Genomic DNA, 21514 nt, shown 5'->3' with positions numbered 1-21514 from the left:
CAGGTGACCCCCAAAATACCTTACCCTTAATTTCCTTCTGGATATTGACATTCAGCCAAAAACATTTCTCACCCCCCCCACCCCCCCCAAAAAAAAAAATAACCACCACTAAAGCTTCTTATGCAACCAAAACTCATTTGGTGAAAGGTTTCTCAGGTCCCAAATGGAATTTCTGAAACATTTCAGAAACAGAGAAAGAAAGAAAAAAATCTCAGAGAACTTAAAATATTTTGTTCTGCTGGGTAGGAAACTAACTTGTTCTGCTTCAGTTTCTGCTCCTAATTCTCATGTAGAAGCTCAGCACTACAGTCTTGGAGAAACAACCTCAGCAGAATCAACAGAAAAATCAAAGTGAGAAAAAAACTGCAGCCCATGGTAGAGCAGCTGAGAGCTAAGAAAGGGAAAGAAATGATCCCTTTATAATATGGTCCAACAGCTGACATACTAAAATCTACCTCTCTTCCTCACCTTCCCTGAAATCTCAACTGTTCTACAGGGTAACGCGATCTTTTTACACACCTCTTTTCTAGTAATTTGCCCATATAATGCTAAATTTTGTATTTTAGCCTACTGCAATTCCAAGACAGTAACTTCCTCTCCAGACTACATGGAGTGGCTACATGATACTTCAGAGTGTTCTTTGCTGTAGATATTACAAAATTAAGTTTACACTAATGGCAATCCAACACAGATTTAGGAGTAAATCCGTAACTTTAGTTTCTGGAACTGAAGACTTCTAAAATGTATTTTCAGGAGTGACAGTTTCACAAAATGATCCTTGAAGCTGATAGAGAACTGTTCCTCGTTTTAATTGATTTTGCATTGGGCTTGAATAAAAGGCCTCCACAGTCATTCAACAGGTATAAGGAAAAAGCACAGTGTTTAAAGTCTGGGAGCTAAAACCTTTCTAAAATCAGACAGTAACAACATGCTTAACACTGACTTTGTAAACATGCAATATTCATAAAGGGGATTATAATCCAGAAAAAGAAGAATTTATTCCCATTGGAAAGGAATGAATAAAGCAACGCTGCGATGAAAAACATTATGGCCTGCTCAATGGCAGGAAAGATTAATTTTCTGGTTAAAACTAGATAATTGTCAGGAAAACATGCATTAGGTAGAGTGAGCCAGTCAGTCTACCCATTACAGAATGCGAGACTAAAGTACTGAATTTGCTGTGCTCATACCAGTGGCACAGTGATATTGCTCCTGCGAGGTGCTGTTGCCACCCTTGCTGAAAGGACAATTAAGAGCCATCTCCTTCACAGAACACCCTGGCCTCCTCTCCTTTCCATGACAACTGTGGGGCTGAAATGCGCTCTTGCCTTTTCCGACAGAGACAGTGCAGCCTAAGGAAATAGCTAATTGCACAAGACCACTCAGTGTAAAACAGCTTTAAATTCCAGCTAACCCTGCCGTAGAGAGGTATATTCCTCACGCTGCCAGGCTTTGCCCCGCAACCAGCACATCCTGCTGTCTCTGTAGATTGTGCTTCTTGTGTTTCTGCCCTCGCCTCATGGAAGCACAAATGCAAGGGAGCAGACATCTGTCAGCACACTCTTGCACCTTGAAGCAGATTTAGCACCACTGGCAACCTGAAGAGTAAGTCCCATGAGCAGAAATAAACCTGAAGAGTAAGTCCCATGAGCAGAAATAAACAAGACCACAGTCTCAAGATGAAAAGCTACCCCTGAATCAGGCCTGACAAGATCCACACTGTATTTTATTTACAAGCAAAGAGGAGATGCAAACCAACACAAATTAGCAAAAATTACTTCCTAAACTGCACTCTCACCCCCTATAGAACTAACTGCAAATTCCTTGCATTTCTTGTCTCAGCTTCTCATCTGATCTTTAAAATGGTGCACAGCAAAGGGAAGGTGGGAGGGGGTGCCTCTAAGCCACATCATGTGCTTTATGGAAACAAGCCAAGCAGCTACTTAGGCAACCATTAGGTCGGGAAACAATCGCTTCCATCATTCCCAACACGTGTGTCAACATAATTCCATGCTCTCTTTGTCATGCAAAAAGTCTTGGCAAAGTGACCGGATACACCCAGAAAGCAGGAGCAAACTAAGCTCATTATGTTAACCGGAGATCCCACAGCATCCTCCAGTGCCATAGAAGGAGACTTCCCATGTTCCGCAGTGTAGGAAAGGGAACTCACTGCGCTGAAAAGGCCCAAGCCAAGCCTGACTTCAGCAGTGTATAAGGGAGATTCACAATTGGGTTTTGTGGGAGGGGATCCCTTGTCTGACAAGCACAAGAGGCTGAGTCAGGCAGTGTGATAACAGGCATTGCAGAAGGTATGACACCTCGCATAACTACAGAGACTTCCCTCTCCCCTGTGCTCGCTGGAAGCCTTCCAGCCATGCTAATACAGCTCTGCAAAGGGAAACTACTGCCAAATGGGAGTATCAGCTTCTCTAACTCTTTATTGTTGTCATTGGTAACTCCAGACTTTGTTTTCCTTTTAAAGGACGATTCAATGCATTTTACAACCATTAAACATCTTTTCTTCTCTCCAGCTATACTTGTAACTCTTTCTAACAGCAAAAGGCTTGTGCACATCAGAATGGCTGGCAGTACTACACTAATGGCTTCTTTACGTGGTCAGGTACAGGAGGAAGGCCCTTCAGGCTGCCTGAAAAATGCTGAATACATCTTTGGTGCTCTAGCAACTGTAGAAGATGGTAAATATCCCACAGCGTAAGTATTTATTTATTTAATGACAAGCAGTTGGGGTTTTCACCAATCTTTGCTGCATCTTTCAATTCCACATTCAGTGCAGTGGGAGGAAAGTCCTCATCCTTCTGGGTATTTGCAAGCCCTTTCAAACTTCAGCTGCTTTGCCTCCATTCTGCCCTGGGTAACATACATTTTTCAACCCATTTTGCCTCCTGAATGCTTTCAAGTCCAGTCCTAAGTTTAGCAACGCATTCAGCAAACCAGCTCCCTCAGCCATCCATGTTCACAAAGGCCAACAATGGCTAAAAATGAGGATGGACACGAATAGTAAAAGCTTCTCCTACATGTTGCTGACATCTCCTCTAATGAAAGCCGTGGATTTCTAATGATTGTTGTGTTTAAGCCTGTATCAGTCACACTACATGCTTTGTTCCTTAAGATGCCGTATTTTTGGCAGATCCCATTACCACCCAAACACTCAAGAATCAAGAGTAGAGAGCGCTGTCCAAATGGGCAAGAGTAAGAAAAGCCCTTCCCCCAGCATTATCGTTGGAGTGGGAATAAGCATCTGATTCTGACTTCATCTTCTCCCTGCTCCATCACTCAGGGCAAATTTACACTATACAGCCTTCTGAAAATATGCATCAAATATTACAGAACATTCATTAGCAGGTCAAATAAAACAAAAAGAGTAAAAAGTGAACATACCTGAATAAGAGAAATGTTGTGTAGACTAAGTCTGAAGAGGTAGTTCCTGCATGAACAAGCAGAGAAATTACAAACTGTTAGGCTACCAATGAAGGAAAAGAAAAGTTATAAAAGCAAGTCATAGTTTTTGGTCATTCATTTCTAGGACCAACAAGTTTTGCCTGGACTCCTCTCCACAGAATGTGAAAATGGATACATGCCCCTTGTTCATCAGTGTCTTAGTGAACCTTGTAACAAAGTTCCAAGCACGTCTGGAATAAAATATTCCAGAACCCGTAAGAACCACAATGAAATCTCAACAACACAGGGGCTGTTTGAAAACCCTCAAAGGGCTTTAGTTGAAATCCTGTATGGGCTGCATGCATGTTTTTCTCTGCATTCTGAGAAAACTGGGGTTGGACAGAATCCAGCTGGAGCAAATCTGACTTCTGTAGTATGCTCCTCCTATGTCCTTGTGGGCACTCCCATTCAGGGCTTTGTGGAAAAGAGGAGGACAGATACTTCTCAGCAGAATCTCTCTGCACAGAAAACCAGCAGGGAAGTCAAAGCAGTGACTGCAGCTACTCCCAATCCTTCTGTCATCACAGCTCCACAGGCAAAGTGAGGGAATTCTAGACAGAAGTCACTGCAGGATGACATACCACACATCAGCAGAGCTCCAGTAACACTCCTTCTGCATGTTCATATCCCATCACAAATAGGAGGGAACAGACATTTGCATAAACATGTATTGTCGAGGCTTAGTTAACAGGATTTATCTCACATTTTTGCTTGCTAAGACAATGCAGTTACGAGGAATCAGCTGACATATTAAGCCATACGGACTTGATTGTGTGCTTGAGGGTCTGGGCCACATCTTACTTCATATTTTTGCATCCCACCTGTCAGGGATTCTAAAGAACTGTGATCCTTTTCCAGTATCCCTGTCATCACTATCTCCCAGAGAAGACACATTTATAACAGGTGAACTGTGTTTTTGGAGGTAGTTCAGTTTAAATAGTAAAAAGTGTAGCTTTGATGATACAGCTTTATTTGCTCAAGAAGTTCCAGTATACAGACATTCCCCTACCTAGTAAAAATGTAAGTTCCAGTCTTAGGTCAGTGAAATCAGAGAAGTGAGTGGAAAGCTGCTATAGTGATGAGAAGGTCCTTCAGGACTCTTCTGAAGAGCCTTGTTTAGGGTCTGTAGTCAGCAGCAAACTCTGCCCAAGCCAAGAAAGGAATTCAAACTTCGATATATGAGAGATTCGTATTGGGTCACAATGACTACTACAAGGCTTGAGCAACTTTTCCTTCTTCTGTTATCTCTCACTTGTATATCACCTAACTCATAATCATAGAGTTGCCTGTATATCAAAAGGTCTCAACTGCTGCTGTTTGTCAGTAAAGGATGGGAGCAGGGATAATAGGGAACTCAGGAAGTCAAACTCCTGGTACCGAATCATCAGTTGATGTAGCTCTGATTTGCACCATCCTATTCTATACTGTGACTGGTTGCCCAGAGAAGAATGGGACCCATTAGCAACATATGAACAAAATATATCAGTAATTATTATACCTCCTCTAAGTACACAGAGAAGTGCGCACACACACACCCCCGCGCGCAAACACACACACACAAATAAAAAATCTCCATCTTCTTTCCCAGTCCTATCATGGGACATCCAGCAGTTCTTTTGTACAGTCTGAAACCCTATTCTGCCTCAAAGGGCTGCATACTTTCCCAGGGAATTTGTTATTAACTCTTTAGCATCAGTTACAGACTTAAATATTATGTCCTGCAGGTGCATGCAGCAGACCAGAGGCACTAAGCTTACACACAGCTAAAATTTCAAAATTGAGATACTCACCCAGTGACTGATCTGACAGCTCCCTTGGAAAAGCAAATGCTACTCTCACCAAAATATTGATGCAACTCCAGGACATGAGATATCATGGAATAAACCTTCTCCTGAAGAAGTTAAGCATGTCACTGGCCTCCAATCTTACAACACCCTAAGGAGAAAGTTCTCCAAACTAGGGACTTGAAGTTGCTATCCTGTTGCTAAGCATGCTATTTAAATGCATTGATTTTGGAAGTCCTATAATGCAGATTTCAGCTCCTTGTTTTAGTCTTGTAAAAAGCTGGACAGTTTGACTGAGTAATAAATTTTAATATCAGGGTTTTTTTCCTCGATAGCACTGCAGAGCAAATTCAACCAAAGTATCTTTAATGGAAGAGATTTATCTAAAGGACACAATTTTCGTTGCACTCAGCTAAAACAGATGCAGACAGGAATAGTGTCCCTTTAAATAAAGCCAGCCTCTGTCCCCTCAGTAGCACCTGGACAAAGCACCAGTGGTGAGATCTCTCAGGTGGCTGAGACCTAAACCGGGCAGGAACATAGTACTAATGTGAATAGCACAATGACCTTCCAAAGGCTTCATACTCACCTCAGCTCTCTAAGTCTGACCTTGTGGCTTTCTTACAGGAAGGAGGGTTTCCCTACATTTTCCATCAGCTTACCTCACCTGGTGTCTGCACAGCCGCTGGCAGTTTCATTTTGGTTTTTTGATCTTTCTCACATCTCATCACCAGTAATACAAACACCGGCAGGCAGACCAGGCATCAGAGGCACCTTCAGGCTCCAGTTGACCTGCCCAGCTAGAACTAACTAATCCTTAATTAGTAACATGCTCTTTTAACCATACTTGTTCTGTAAAACTATACCAGGAGTAAAAAAAACAAGTGGAAAGACCTGCAGAATAACATGGTGCCATTTTTATGAATTGCATTTTAACCGCAGTTTCAGTCCAAGAATGAGCAAGGCTTCTGAATGACAGGTATGGTTTATTGTACCTAGAATTGTCCCATTTGTGTCCTTTTTTCTTCTTGTGTTGGAAGTTATGTCTGTTTAATACCTTGCTGAACTATAATTTAAAGCAGCTGAAAGAGCAGGATTAAGAAATGTATGAGAATGCTGAGATCTCTGCACAAATGGATGAGGTCTCTTTTTGGTCTTTTTCTTTCTTTTTTTTTCTTCCATTTTGTCTTGTAAGTGAATGTTGGCTAATTCCTTTCTCTCTTAAATTAAACCCAGCTGGACTAGGCCAGAAGAGGAACTGTCCGATGCAACCAGATATTCTAATAACCTTCTCCTGTACAAAAAGCTAGTGCACAAACCTGGAGGCATAGGACAACCATCTTACTCACTTTCTGTCCTAAAAGGTCACACGACTTCACTCCATGGTATTTAAACAGGAGCTTTGTTTCATCCCAGAGCTGGCTGCATTTCAGCCATCTCCAGAGCAAGTGACTACTATCCTTTAAGTACTCTGGGACAAATGGTATTATACACATTAAAAGGTGTCTCAAACTGCTAATTATTATTACTACTAACCTTATTATTCATGAACACCAGTGCATTTCTGAAAACGCCCATGTTAAACAGTAATGCCTGAAGTCTCAGCCAAGACGGTGGTTTTGTTGTGTTAAGACACAGAGTGGGTTAGTGGTGGTTCCTCTGGAGACCGATGCACAGCAGATGCCTATTTAAACGACCTGAGGGTGAATCCTCTGTCACCTCTGATTGCAGGGGGATACTATGCACCAGCTCAGATATATGAAGTTAGCTGCTGTACAGACCCTCCTGCTCTATGCAACCAGTCTTGAAGAATTTGCCATCTAAATACATACAGAAAAGTGAAAAATATGCATCATTCTAATTTAAATTTAAAGCACAAGATTGAGCAACTCAGCCAACATCACTGAGCATATCTGCAGCACAGCCAGGAGCTGATCTCCAGGCCCATTAATCTATGCCCTAGCTAGGAGAATAACTTGCCCCCGAAGTTGGGGCACAGCACGTAAACCAGTGCTGAAGTGCCGTTTACACTCATGGCAATCGGGTAGATATAAAATTACTTTCCTGAACTGGGCTGTCTATGCTAGTCTGTGTATGAATAGAGCCAAGCTGCAGTATAAATCCTGTAAATGAAAGTACTTGTTAATTGGCTTCATAATTTGTATTTGGCTGCCTTGTAAAATTATTAAGTACTCCCTGTGCCTGGTACGACAAAACATACCAGAACAGCAGAAGAGCAGCCGAGATGTGTTTCAAGAAAAGGTGGAAGGATATACCCACTTAAACCTGCTCGACATGACATTCTCAAGTCAAAGCTGCTTATTAAGTGTTTATTTCACATAGCCAAGCGCACCTTGGATGAACTTTGTAGCACGGTGCCCATGCACTTGTTTATCATTGCCTGGCCTTGACACAATTTACAGGGAAACGAAGTATTTCCTCTACAATGCCACTGAGCAACAGAGCTACAAGACAAATTAAGCCTTTCCAATGGGAAGCCACATAACAAGAGTGCTTGAATAATAGCGGACACCCTTCCTCTTAGGAGTTCTGAAATTATAAGGGTTGCAACATGCTTCAGACACTCACTCAGGCCTCTTTTTCACGTCCTCTTTTCAGGCACTACATCTGTCAGCATGGTGCTGGCTAATTAAAAGGTACTTGCTTCTAATTAAAAGCGACCATGCTCTTCAGTTCTGCTGTGGTAGATCAGGAGGAACATCCATGAAGTTGCTGGACTGAACAAGTGTAAATGAAAGGCTACTGTAGCTTCAGATTCTTTTTTCTATTTTAAGTAGTGAGGTTTGTTCACATTTTCCAACTATGTCCCCCTCCACACACACCAAGCAGGTAAGATACTTCTCTGTGCTTCAGAACAACCCCCGCTGGCAAATGGGGAGCCACGAGATCCCTAATGCTGACCACCACAGAACCTCTCAGGACTTTGACATGAACACAGAGACCAACAACATGCTGCCTTATCTCAGCTGGTCTGTATCACTATAAGACATGTATAACTGCTTGCATGTTGCTATTTGCTTGCACCTTATAGTAGATGTAAGAAGCTCACCCCTCACTCATTACAGGGCAGGCTACCTCAAGCCCCCTCTCCCTGTATGCAGATAACTACCCTGCAAGTAGAAACTAAGCCAACAGAAGCTGATAATAATGTTTGATCATGCAAAAAAACCCCAAACAACCCCCCCCCAAAACCCCACGCCAGTCATCAAAACAACACATTTAGGGAAAGCTGAAGAGAGCTGAGTGAAGAGGCTCTCTCCCTTTTGGGGGCTGTTGTTGCACTGAAACAGCCATCCAACATAGCCCAGGTGAGGCACTGGAGATTCAAGAAAGCTCAGGTGCTCTGGGAAGGCATTCCTCGTGCTCGTAGAACAGAATAGAGACTATTTCAGTTGGAAGGGACCTGCAATGATCACCTAGTCCAGCTGCCTGACCCCTTCAGGGCTGACCAGAAGTTAACGCACGTTGTTAAGGGCATTGCCCAAACACCTCTTAAACACCGACAGGCTTCGGGCATCGACCACCCCTCTGGGAAGCCTGTTCCTGTGTTTGATCACCATCTTGGTAAAGAAATGCTTCCTAATGTCCAGTCTAAACCTCCCCTGGCGCAGCTTTGAACCATTCCCCTGTGTCCTGTCACTGGATCCCAGGGAGAAGAGATCAGCACCAACCTCTCCACTTCCCCGCCTCAGGGGGGACTGTGCTACAATCAGGAGCCAGGTCTGCCAAGAGGGACTCACAACTGTCACAGCAGAGATAATAAGAAAAATAATTAACATAACAGAGTCCTTTGGGCGATACAAAACAAGACACAGAATTATGCATGTGACAAACCTAATGCTCCCTTCTGGCACTCCTGGAAGCCACATTCTGGGGCTGAGCCTTGGGCTAGGAGCCAGCAACTCCTGTCAGCACTTCCTATCTTTGCTCCTGGAGGCCTTAGATATACTTTGTACTTCCACAGTACATGACAAACACAGCTTAGTCATGCTTCACAACTCCCTGGGAGCTGGTTAGTATCATTCCTCCCTTATAGTAACGGAGAAAATGAGCCAGAGAAAGGTTAAATGACCTTCTCCAAAGCACACAGCAAGTCAGTGATGGAATCGAGATCAGACCCCAGGGCTCTTGGCTACCAAATCTCATGCTAGATTAACACACAGCACCTCTATGCGGGTCCAGCTGCGGCTGAACTTTTCAAATGGTTACCCACATTTCTGAGCTAGCCAACCATCCCAAGAAACCCAGATCCTGAAGGATGATTCTGGCCTTTGCTCTTACGAGGAGTTAATTACATGCCTGCTCCGGAGTGTGATGTGATGATCTGTTTGCAAATGCTACTCCAGTGATTCATTTGAAGGGCCAGGAATACACATACTGCAGAAAAGGTGGAGAGCCAGCACCTCCCTTAAAAGCTGGATACTTACTCACCAGTAATTTTGTTCCTATTGAAGAAAAATTTGTCCGGTACATCATTCTTCCTTAAAAATCAATAGATGTTCAACAGAGAACCATACTAAATGGCATGCAGTAATATGATGCAGTTGCTGTATGAGCAATTGCTTTTCCCAAAGCCACATTTCTCAGTGATAAATCCAGCCAGTGCTAGAGGAGCATCCTCTTAGAAGAGGCTCCTCATGCAAGCAGGTTATCATTCTGATTAAGCCGCTTCCAAATTAAGCCAGGGTCCCAGCTACTGTGTTTGGGTTGCTACTGATACTCACTTAGTACTTCTCAGTGGAAACAAGGATGAAAAGCAAATCCTCTGCATTTCAGCCAATGGAGAACTACCATCAGCTTTAATAGCACAGGGTGCATAGCAAAGATCTGCTCAGGCTTGATGCTGTAAACTTGGTGCCAGCTCTATGAAAAGTCAAAAAAGGCAGATGCTTATAGCACAGCAAAGCTGTGGCACTCTTGGACTATACCAATATTCAGAAATCTAGACGGATGGCTGCTGCTGTGAACGGTAGAAGCAGGAATCAGCCCTTGAATTAACAGCTCTATCCCCTCTTCCATCAGCTTGCAAGAGGAGCAGCAAGCTGGCTCTGGTGTCTCTGGCCCTTCTTTTTCCCCAGGACAGGAAAGGCAACACCTTGCTCCAGTGTGATCCCACCTTCTTGGGAATGACAGTGTTTGCTGTGCTCCTAAGATACCTTGAATCAGCTGGTTTTGGGGGGTAGCCATATGCATACACTTCAGAAAACGGGGAGTGGGATTTTTTTGTAATATTGTTTGAACATATTTATAAAATGTGGGCCAATTTCTTTTTTTTGTTGTTTCGTTTTGTTACATTTCCCTCCCTCTTTTTCAATAGGTGAGTTTCTTCAAAACCTTAGAGATGGAAACTGAGTCAAATTGTCAAAACTCATGTGTGAGTTTGTTCCTGTTTTCCTGGAAGAGTGAGTCCATCTCTCAGACCACCACATATTACCTCACATACCACCTCCAGTCTCTCTCGACACGCGGCTGACAGCTATTTTCTCTCCTCATCCAGCTGGTAGTCACAGAGCACTTACAGCTCCTTGTTATGGCCCTGAGTCACATGGGGACCTTTGATCTCCTATTTGTTCCTCACTTTCAGTTGTGCTTTCAATAAGTCATACTGTAAAACTCCTCTTCTTCTGATGCACTGATTATTGTTCAGATATTCCCTAGCAGCCCCTCCACCTGCCTACTTGGGCTGATAAACATGCTCAGTTCTGTCAGGCTTTCCTCAAACTCTGGATGAGTTCAACATGACTGGTATGCAAATACTGATAGAGTAGGCTGGTGAGCTGAAGTTATTGCCAGCCAATCCCTTCTCTTTGCTGTGGTTTTTATACCCCTGCAGTGGCACAGAACAGTAGGCTTAGCACCTAAACATCTGGATATAAAGTGATATGCAAGTCACTGTGGTAAGCCCTGCCATATAAAACTGATGTATCACCAACTTAACCAGAGCAAGAGAGAGTATTTTCAGTAATGTAAAAGGAAACTGCTCTGCAGCCCCACTCTGCGATGCTGTAAAACACATTAGGTCCAAGCCTCCAGGGCTTTTGCCAAAATATCCAGACCTTGTGTTTTCTTGCACCCCACTCTCTGAAATACAATTTTCAAACTTAATTATTCTCAGCATGTTACTAAAGCAAGTAAGCCTCGCATGGGTGGCTGCTTTTGTGATAGGGTATCACCAATTTTCATTTTATCTGGAATATGAGATATTTTTCAGGCCTACAATTCGCTGTGTCAGGATGCTTCCTATCCACCTGCACTGCGCCAGGATCTCCTTTCACACAGCACTGGCTGCGCAGGCACCAGCCATGAGTCAGCAGCTGCCTGGTTCCTCTGATGATGGGCAAAAACCCACAGGCTCCCGCACCGGAGAGGTCATTTGCAGACATGTGGATGGTACTGCCTTGCAGGAGACTTGAAGGACCAACAATTTTCTCAGCCAACAAAGATGACAGACCAGAGACTGCCGTTGCCTCACCCTCTTCTCCATGTAGAACACCTGAGGCAAAGCTGCCTCTGCTCTCCTACAGCTGGGGCTTCTGAGCATTGGTCCAGCCCAGCAACCTGACAGTGCTGCAGCATAGCATTTTAGTGGATTTATTCATTCAGAGTTAATTAAAATTAACATTCTTTGCTTGAGAAAGTGCACAAATTTTAACTGAGAAACAAAAATTACACTTTGAACAAAATTTGGGCTAGGATCCAAAGTTCCCAGAATCCCCTAATTACAAAAATTGTCCTTCTGTCCTTTCCTGTCCACACCTCTTCCCCTCCTCCCCAAGGGCTATGATTCAGGGACAGCACAGATTTTGGGTATGGCAAATTCAGACCCCTTGCAGACCAGCAGATGAAAGCAAACTCTATAGGTAAGAACCAGACACCCCAGTGGGGCTTCACCCCTCCACACTTATGCAAGGGCTGAGCTGACCTCACCTGACACAGTTTCAGAGAGGAAAATCTCTCTCTGAACTCTCCCAGCCAGAGAGGTTAAAAGCTGCACATTAAATCACACTTTTGTTCACTGTGTAAAGAAATTGTGCACCCCCAATTACGGATTTAACTAGCTGCAATGTCTAATCACAGGTTTCTCACCTTCACCATATTCTTTATCACGCGGGTCAGGCAGCCTCTTTAAAAATCTTCAATGGTCCTTTGAAAGTTTCTGTCAATTTCAGAGACTGATTCTCCCTTTTTTTCCTCACATCACCATGTTATCTGTCCCCCTCCAGCCCTCGATCCAAGGATGCAACTTTAATTAGAATATTCTTTTGTCTGATAGGAAAAATCACAGTGAAAAAGGATGGTATTTGTTTTTCTAGATTTCTCTGCAGCAGTGCTTTCAGCTACCCTCCTACAATCTGGATATAATCAAAAACATTATCATGCTCTTTGCTTGCTCACGTCCTCATTAATACCTCAACTGGCAAGGTAATTTCTCAGCCAAACGTGACTTAGTGGGGGGTAAAGCTGGCGTAAGACAGTTTTAAGACAGTGCAATGCTAATACAAGCCATCAGAAATGGCAGTAACTCTGCTCAGTCAATTTGACTCAGAAAAATATTGAGTCACATCCTGTAGTCAGGGATGAATGGCACATCATTCCTGGATAATAACAGGACAAGCCCATGGACAATTTAACCTTTGGCTATGCCCATGTGGTTGTGGCCAATGTTAACTCATTTGCACGTTAGTCTCTCCATGCTATATGAGACTTAACTTGTTCAGCCATTCTGAAGCCCCATTGTCCCAGTGTAAGTGTACAGGACTTACAGACTTCCATGAGCATCTTGAAGACTTAGGTTTCCTTTGGAGATGCAAGGCTGAGGGCGAGTGATTAAACTACCACGTGAAAATACAATAATAAAGGGTCCGCGTCCCCCCTCTGCCACAGGCCTTCTGTGAGTCCATAGGAGAGCTTTGGTTATGTCCACATCAGCCAAGTGCAGAGACCTCTGAGGCTCTGCAGACTTTGACTGGTACCTTCAGAAAGTGCAGCCTCACTGCAGCAGTAGCTGTGTTAGGTGCAACACTACACCTGTAGTAGAGCTTTCAGATCTACTATAAATTCACATGTCGCAGCATCACAGCCTTTTCACAGGGCAGGTTTGCTCTTAATCCCTCTGGGCTTTGGATTCCCATCTATAGTGTGAAATTATTAGTGCTTTCCTGCCTCACAGAAGCCTTGTGAGTCTAGATGTTGGTGAGGGGTCCTGATCATTTGGCAACAGAAAGCATTCTTGACAGAGTTTAGACCCAGTGCTGATACCCTAATCTGTGGATCAAGTCTGACCCAACTTCTGCCACTGAATTTCCTGGTTTGCAAAATGCTTTTTGCCCAGGCAACATAATCTGCAGATCTACAATCTCTTCATGGTTCAGTGGCAGCCCAGATCTGGACAGGACTGAAGGTGCCCAAGGGTAAGAGTGATATTTTCCAAGCAGCACAGGTTTTGAGAGTTTTACTGCAGTGCTCTGGAGCTTTCTGCCAAGCAGGCAGGAAAGTGCCTATGTTCAGCCAGAAATCTGCATGAAACCTGGTATCTGACAGACTAATCTGTCATACACCAGAGACTTTCAATAAACTCAGGGTGTCAAACCTGCTGGTTGAGGGTCCTAGAGTATGTTTACAATTTGCCATATTTCTGCAAGCTGCAACTTGAAGCAACTCTTTTGGGACACCAGCCACTCTGTTTAGTCTTCAGCTCCTAAGCCTGTATGATCCAGAGTTGTTGTAATGCTTATAAAGCCAGGAGCAGTAATAGCCAGAAAGGGATGTGCTCAGTCTGCTGTGCTTCCCCTAAAACAACCCTTGAAAGTTCATATAGCACCTTCCCTGCTCCCCAGATTTACCATATCTCCTTTCTTGCACCTACTTGGCATTAACAGGCACATTCAGTTCAGCTCTAAATCAAGTATGAAAATCACCCCTGTCAAAACATCCAGACTTGCATCACCAGCAGCTCAGTAGATCTATATTTATTGCAGAGAAGTCTGGCAGTCCAGAATGATGTGCACTTGCCATTTTTGAGGCCCTTGATGCAGCCTTTGCTCACTACCCTCTACCTCTAGGCTCTTCTTGGTAACTACTATTTGTGACAAGGGCTCCTGAGCTGCAGTTCCCCATGTGACAACCATGAGAGACGATCCTTTCCCATCTCCTGACGGAGCTGACAGCCCTCTTGGCAGGCAGAACTATGAGGACTTCTGGTCATGACACTTTTTGGCTGGTTTTCTACAGTGACACCTCCACATGCTGCGAATGGCCAACCCTCGTAGCCATGCCTCTCACACCCGCAGCCCCAGCAGGCTACTGCCCAGAGCTGACACCTCCGCAGTTTCCTTCTGGGAAAAGTCAAATGTTTCCCTTAGGGCTTCCTAGCCACTCTCTGTGCAGCCATTTGTTTGGGTACCATCCTCCTGTTGTCCAAGCTGTTTCCCTTCAGCTTGCTGTCGTGCCAGATTGTCACACGGTGTCTCAACCACCCTCCTTTAAACCTTTTATGTTGTTCTCACCAGGGAGCTCTTGTGAAGCATGCTTTTGGGCTTGAGTCCAAGACGGGTCTTTCATATCATCACTTCTTTACTGGCTCCTGTCCCTGACCAGCCAGTAATGAAACAGTCTTAAGGAGTACGGGTCCTTGAGGAGGTGGGATGTCACAGCTATGCCATGTACCTCCTCCAGAAAACCCACCCTTCCTGGGGATTGGGCACCCTGCCTGCAGCACAGGTGAGAGAGCAGAGCACTCCTTCTCCAACATGCAGGTGAAACCACTGCCATGATCATATTTTCAAGATTTTGCTGAGCAATAATGAGGTCTATAAAATTGTTTTTCCGCCCATTAAAATAACCTCAAATAGTAATCACATGCGCTCAAGAGCAGAAAAAAGCAGCAAATATTTCAAAACAACCACTCACTCACAGAAGAAAAACAGTACATTAAAATACTAACACTACATTTAAAACAAAAACAAAACATGCAAACTATGAGTCAAAATGAAGGTTATGAATTTTTGAAATGTGTGGGTTTATACTTAATAAAATGTAGCTCATAATATCGGTAGCGTGAGATTTACAATGTTCTAAACTATTCATATCCTTACTTGCAAGTGTTTGGATTTTACAAATGATGTGACAAGTAAATACGTTGCTTAGAAACCATGGTGGGCTTTTGAAACTAATTCTTTTGTTTCTGGGATTTTGACGTGGCAGGTGTTTGGTGCAGCGGAGTTATCAAAATCCTCTGGTTTGCACTCAGACAGCACCAGTCATTTGGGGAGGGCTCTTAGATAAGAATAAAGCTTAAAAATCTGAGGGTCATGCTATTCCAGCCTCCTGTCTGCATGGCATGCCCTCAATACCTCTTACAGCTTCAGTCACTCTGTGTCCAATTCCTGAAACCAAAAACCCCCGCAAGCCCCAGGATCTTCTTTTATTCTAGGAAGCATTTTCTGTGAATCTTTGAAACATGGGATGAACTAAGCCAAAGGGATGCTGTGGTGAGGTCATATTGCTTTTAAATAAAGACAGAAAGAACTAGTCTGAAATAATTTATAACGCTATAATCTAAGAGAATGATGTTAACCAGGAAATTGAGACGTGGAAGTACTTATAAACTCCACCCTGATCCCAAACGCCTTCCACAACCCCAGAATAGCTGGCATTACTACTAATATGATCTACAGTAGCACATTTAAACATGGTTAACATTTAAATTTAGGTTTCATAAATTACACCCTGTAGAGATGGATAGAGACAGCTCCTATCTCTTTGAGGTATTGTTTCATTTGCAAATTCAAGCAGATGGTGCACGAGCAACTAATGACTCAAAAAATCACCCCTAAAAATAGTCCAGAACAAGGTGTGGATTTATCAGGGAAGGAAGGAACAGAAAAGGCTTTACTTCCCCTTCCCAGTTTCCCTGGCATAACTCCAGGAGCTCAGAATCCTCAAAGCTGTGCAGCACTGAGGACCCCATCAATACCCCCATATTAAAATCAAAGAATCACAGAATCGTTTAGGTTGGGAAAGGCCTTTAAGATCAAGTCCAACCGTTAACCTAGCACTGCCAAGTCATCACTTGTCCCCAACCATGTCCCTAAGTGCCACATCTACATATTTTTCAAACGTCTCCAGAGATGGTGATTCCACCACCTCCCTGGGAAGCCTGTTCCAATGCTTGACCACACCTTCAGTGAAGAAACTTTTCCTAATCTCCAATCTAAACCTCCCCTGGTGCAACTTCAGGCTGTTTCCTCTTGTCCCATCACTTGTTATCTGGGAGACCAACACTCACCTTGCTACAACCTCCTTCCAGGTAGTTGTAGAGAGCAATAAGGTCCCCTCTGAGCCTCCTCTTCTCCAGGCTAAACAACCCCAGTTCCCTCAGCTGCTCCTCACAAGACTTGTGCTCCAGACCCTTCCCCAGCTCCGTTGCCCACCTCTGGACACGCTCCAGCACCTCCATGTCCCTGCTGTAGCGAGGGGCCCAAAACTGAACCCAGGATTCGAGGTGGGGCCTCACCAGTGCTGAGCACAGGGGGACAGTCACTGCCCTGCTCCTGCTGGCCACACTGTTTCAGATACAAGCCAGGATGCTGTTGGCCGCCTTGGCCACCTGGGCACACTGCTGGCTCACGTTCAGCCGGCTGTCGACCAGCACCCCCAGGCCCTTTTCCTCCAGGCACTTCCCAGCCCCTGCCCCCAGCCCGTAGCGCTGCGGGGGGTTGCTGTGACCCACGGGCAGGACCCGGCACAAATTCATGCACTTCTCCCTATTACCTCACACAGGATGGAAATGAAATGGTGAAGAGGGAAAGGACTCAGCACTCCCCACTTTCCGCACACTAAGCGTGTATGCAACCCAAAATAACCAGCCTGGGAAATTACATCTCCATTAACTCTATCAAAAATTGCTCAGCAGAGCCACGTGGCATCATCAAAACTTTCAGCCTCCCAGTCAGGTGGGTAGTTCTTTATGAACGCTGACTTTTCCAAGGAAATTCTGCAAAGACTTGTTCCTGCTTCCTAATGAGGCAATACACTGCAATACATTGTACTTCCAGCGGGAAGCCAAATTTGTTGTCATTTCCCTGTTTATATTGATACTGTAGCCTCATGTCTAACCACACTCATACAAACTCTTGTGGAGACAGAGACTCCCTCCAGGATGTGTTTCTGGGGTTTGAGCAGGGGTGAAGCGTGTCAGTTAGCAGCATCTGTGAGGGAAACCTGCCGTGCAGCCAAATTATGTAAACCACAAAGTCCTCACAGCAACATGCCTGTTGCCTGTGTTTGTGCAATGCCTGGCAGAAGGCACTGTTCACAGCCATCCCCAAAGCAATGCCATTCTGAAGTAATAAATATTAATAAGTGCTGGTTAAAGATTCCAGCACAGGTAAAGCCACGGCTTGAAAAGTAAAATGTTTCTGTATGAAAAGCAGAAGGGCTTCTGGCAATTTGAACAGCTACAGCAAGCTGCTATTATTTACTGGACAAATACACACAGAAAATGTATATTAAATCACACCTTCGTTATCTCTGTGAAGCAAAAACCTCTCCCTCTTCTACACATCTTGCTCTTTTCTCTCGTTTGTATCATGAGTTCTTCCAGCTCTGCCCCTCTCCTCCCTGTCCTGTAGTGTTGAATAACCTGGGAAGAAAGCAGTCTCTTCCTCCACTTTCATTAATAGTAGAGACTGCTACCACAATGTTATCTGATTCTAAATGGTAGCCTTAAACTGATTTGTTAGACCATGCTTAGTCTTTTCTTTTTGGGTTGTCTTATCTGTTTATTATGTAATAAAAAATAGTTGCTGTTGGGGCTCATGATTCAACCACTCCTGATGTATATTATTTCACTGAACCACAGTTCTCTCCCTGCTACAAATGCAGCTATAAATTTGTTAGAGTTTTCCAATGCTCGTCTTGTGTGTTTCCACCCTCCTCTTAGGGCATCCTAAATAAAAATAATGCTTAAAAATAAAAGAAAATATATGCTAATTATATACAACGGGCCAGAAATCAGAGTTGCACCATAATGCATTAGGTGAGGATCTGGCTATATCAGCAAGATGAAGCGAACAGGTTGTGGAGTGAATTCTAAGAGAGAAGAAAACGATCACTTACATTGCCACTGCAACTTATACAAAGGTGCGTAGATGAACCTAGTACACAGGAAAAGTCTAGCTGCAGCAAATAATCCATCAGTTCAGATTCTGTACTGGCAGAGGGATGGTACAGAATGATTTACCATAATTCTTCTAAGATTCACAATACCAAGGGAGATGCTGGCATTCTGCTTCATTAACCAGTCATTTTAATTGTATCTTCTTTTTTTTTTTTTAATTCTAGTAATTTTCACTTTGCAATTACTCTAGGAGGCTAAATCCCTCTACATAAATTATAGTATTCTTCTTGAGAGGGAGACTGGCCATATATGCTGGAAACACATGCTCTTCTGAAGCCAGAACCTGGAGGGAAAGAGCTTGAGCAGCAACCCTGGACTAATTAAAAGATTATCTTTACCTTGCTCCCACAATGAGCTGGTTCCTGTTGGCATCCAGTGCAAGCTGAGAAAAGTCATGCACACCTGGATAGGTGAAATTCGACATCCAGGGCTTCAGATCTGCAATGAAAATGAGAAAGCAGAAAACAATAAAGCTGCTCTAGAAGCAGTGAGTACACCTGGACATCCACTAACAGATTTCCTACCAAGGCATCTGTCAGGGGAAGGCTAATTAATAATCTGTTTAAAGGGTTTCTGTTTATTCTGATTCTCTGCAGAATGTGCAAAAACCCACACATAAACGCAGGACTGTCTTGGCAGTTATTCTCACATTCAAGATGGAGTGTCAGCATTGATTTTGGAGACAACAGCAGCTTGATTTTACTTCTGTCAAAACTGGGGAACCTTCTGCAGTGCCCGGGTTAACTGGTGTAGAGGCACTAGGTTGCCTGCCGTAACACCTCCGTAGCCTTGCTTTCTGTGCTAAGCAAAAGGAAACTGCTGCCCCCCAGAAAGAGACAGTGGGGTCAACTGATTGAAAACCAACCTAGCGTAGAAGTGACCTGCGCTCAAGACCTGGCTGCTCCAATGACAGGTTTTACCTTTTCTTTCAGGTTTTAGGTTCTCTCCTAGGTTTCACTCTACCTAACATCTGAGATCCGTATTAGTTAAATCCTTCCTTAATTTAGATGGGGTGGGGGTGGGGAGTGGGATGTGTGTGTCATCATCTTTGTGGCTGAGAGATTGCACAAGCTTGACACTGGCTCTGTCAACGAGCTTGGATTTGCCAATCTAGGCAATAGTCCAAATGGCAATCACACAGGTTAAATGCAAAGCAATAGATTTGGCTACTCCAAGCTTGGGCAGACAAAGCTCTTCCAGAAACTACATCTATTAACAGAACATCATTTGAGAGATCCGATGCTACAAAAAATGCATCTGTTTAAAGAAGAGGCTCAATTACTATTTTTAAAGTACTCTCAGGTATGATGCTAGGGCATTCACAGAATCCCAGCTTTCTATATAGTTACCAACTATATAGAAACAACTTTGACCTGGTGTGTACCACAGATCACAGAGTTTCAGCCTCTCATCTTACACCTTTCCTGCATGGAGTAACTGCGGATAGATTCAAACATATCTTCAGAAAGTCATCCAGCTTTACTGTGAGGACTTCTCTTGAGAATTTATTCCATCTGTTAACTACTCTGGCTGTTAAATACATGGAGAATACCAAATATCTGGGGGAGCAAGGCGCAAATGAGATAAAATCAGTATATCTGTGATCCCTCTATGAGCTGTTGACAAGTAACCCTGCATCATTCAAGGACTGGATGTTGAAGATCCAGAAGACTCAACATGAAAGGTAACATCTTCTGGCCTCATGCCAACAGGATACCAATGCACAGAACAATGACCTGACGACTCGTAATAATAATGATGCAGTTCAAACCAGTTCAAAAGAGTTCTGAAAAAACATGCTCCATGGTCATTTTATATCCTCAATGATAAACTGAGAAGCCTCACCGAAGGCAGTCAGGTTTGAATGTTTGGTTGTAGGTATTAGTTCCCCTTTCCACAGGGGTGAGATGACAATGCTGATGAAGAATCTCATTAAGGCCTTTGGCATCTTGGCATGCGTTGTAGGATTACAGATGTGCAACAGTTAAAAACGTTTGATGCAGGGATATTTGTTAAGCAATTTCAAGTCCTTTCCCCCTCCAGGGACAGATGAAACCTCATCAAGCCCTTCAGTTATCAAAACCTTAAGAAAACACATATAAAAGTCCCTATACTCCACTTGTTTGGCCTCTCTTTCCAAAGCAGAAACTTGTCGTGAAGCTTCTGCCTCTGCCCTGAACACCACCATGTTTCGTAACAGCTCCTAAGCCCCTCACCATGGAGCTGGACACCATCAGGCCTGGTCCCATGCTCCACTTAACTGGATCACTGCCAGGACCTCTCCAACAATGAGACCTCCATCCTTGCAATCTAAAAACTCTGTTGCCAGAAGCTGAAGGCTTCCAGCCCTTCTCAGCATTCCTGTCACACTGTGTAACCACACACAACACATGTACCTCCTCTGCTCTTCAATGAAACGGCATGACTTAAGGAATAACTCAGCCTATCTAACCTTCAAGCATCTCTACCTCCTACACTCCTCTGGGACCCTTAATGATGTACTAGCACAAGGGAGGCACCGCAGTTTCACCTCTGGCATTCTCATAACTAATGGGGCTCTGTCTTCTTTTCCTGTAGTTCTTTAGCTGCAGAGACATTTCTGAGCCAAGCAGCAGAACCAGCAACAATAACACCTTTCAGGCAGGTTAGCCGGCTGACATGTGCTGCAGATCTTCTGGCATTTCTGTTGGCTGACGGGGGTGGGATTAGGGGATTGCTATATAACGATGATACCTTTTAAGGATCCTGCTTTTAGGCCATAATTTCTCTTGTCATTTTACCTCCTTTCCTACCAACTCTTTCCTACTAACTAACCCACTATTACAGTGCAGTGGTAGGAAGAATATTTCTTCATCTACTGCTCTAAGCAAAAGCTTCTCTCTTCAGGCAGGTACACTCATCAATTCTTCCTTCTAATGGCAAGCTCTGACAAATTACAGGTTAAAATAATTTAAAAAAAATTAAAGGCAGTAGGTGGCTTGAATCTTCCCATGTTGGCTGAAATGTCAATCAAGCCAAAGAAATAACAGGCAGTGTCTTGATTTCTATTACTACTGCAGGTGGTACAACT

General features: G+C 43.8%; 1 protein-coding gene across 5 annotated transcripts in view; it reads right to left on the bottom strand.

Annotated features, from left to right (window-relative positions):
* SEMA5B (semaphorin 5B) overlaps nucleotides 1-21514 on the bottom strand; it is a 281842-nt gene that overhangs the window by 107530 nt on the left and 152798 nt on the right. For all 5 annotated transcript variants that reach the window (XM_040604205.1, XM_040604204.1, XM_040604201.1 and 2 more), the window contains 2 exons: nucleotides 18783-18882; nucleotides 3400-3445 (listed from right to left, as the gene is read on the bottom strand). In XM_040604205.1, coding sequence (XP_040460139.1) covers nucleotides 3400-3445; nucleotides 18783-18882 — 146 coding nt within the window. The remainder of the gene's footprint in view (nucleotides 1-3399; nucleotides 3446-18782; nucleotides 18883-21514) is intronic.

This window comes from Falco naumanni, chromosome 8 (genome assembly GCF_017639655.2).
Source record: "Falco naumanni isolate bFalNau1 chromosome 8, bFalNau1.pat, whole genome shotgun sequence".
Classification (NCBI taxonomy): Eukaryota; Metazoa; Chordata; class Aves; order Falconiformes; family Falconidae; genus Falco; species Falco naumanni.
The sequence above is the reverse complement of the archived record's forward strand: the minus strand, read 5'-3'. Positions and strand labels throughout refer to the sequence as shown.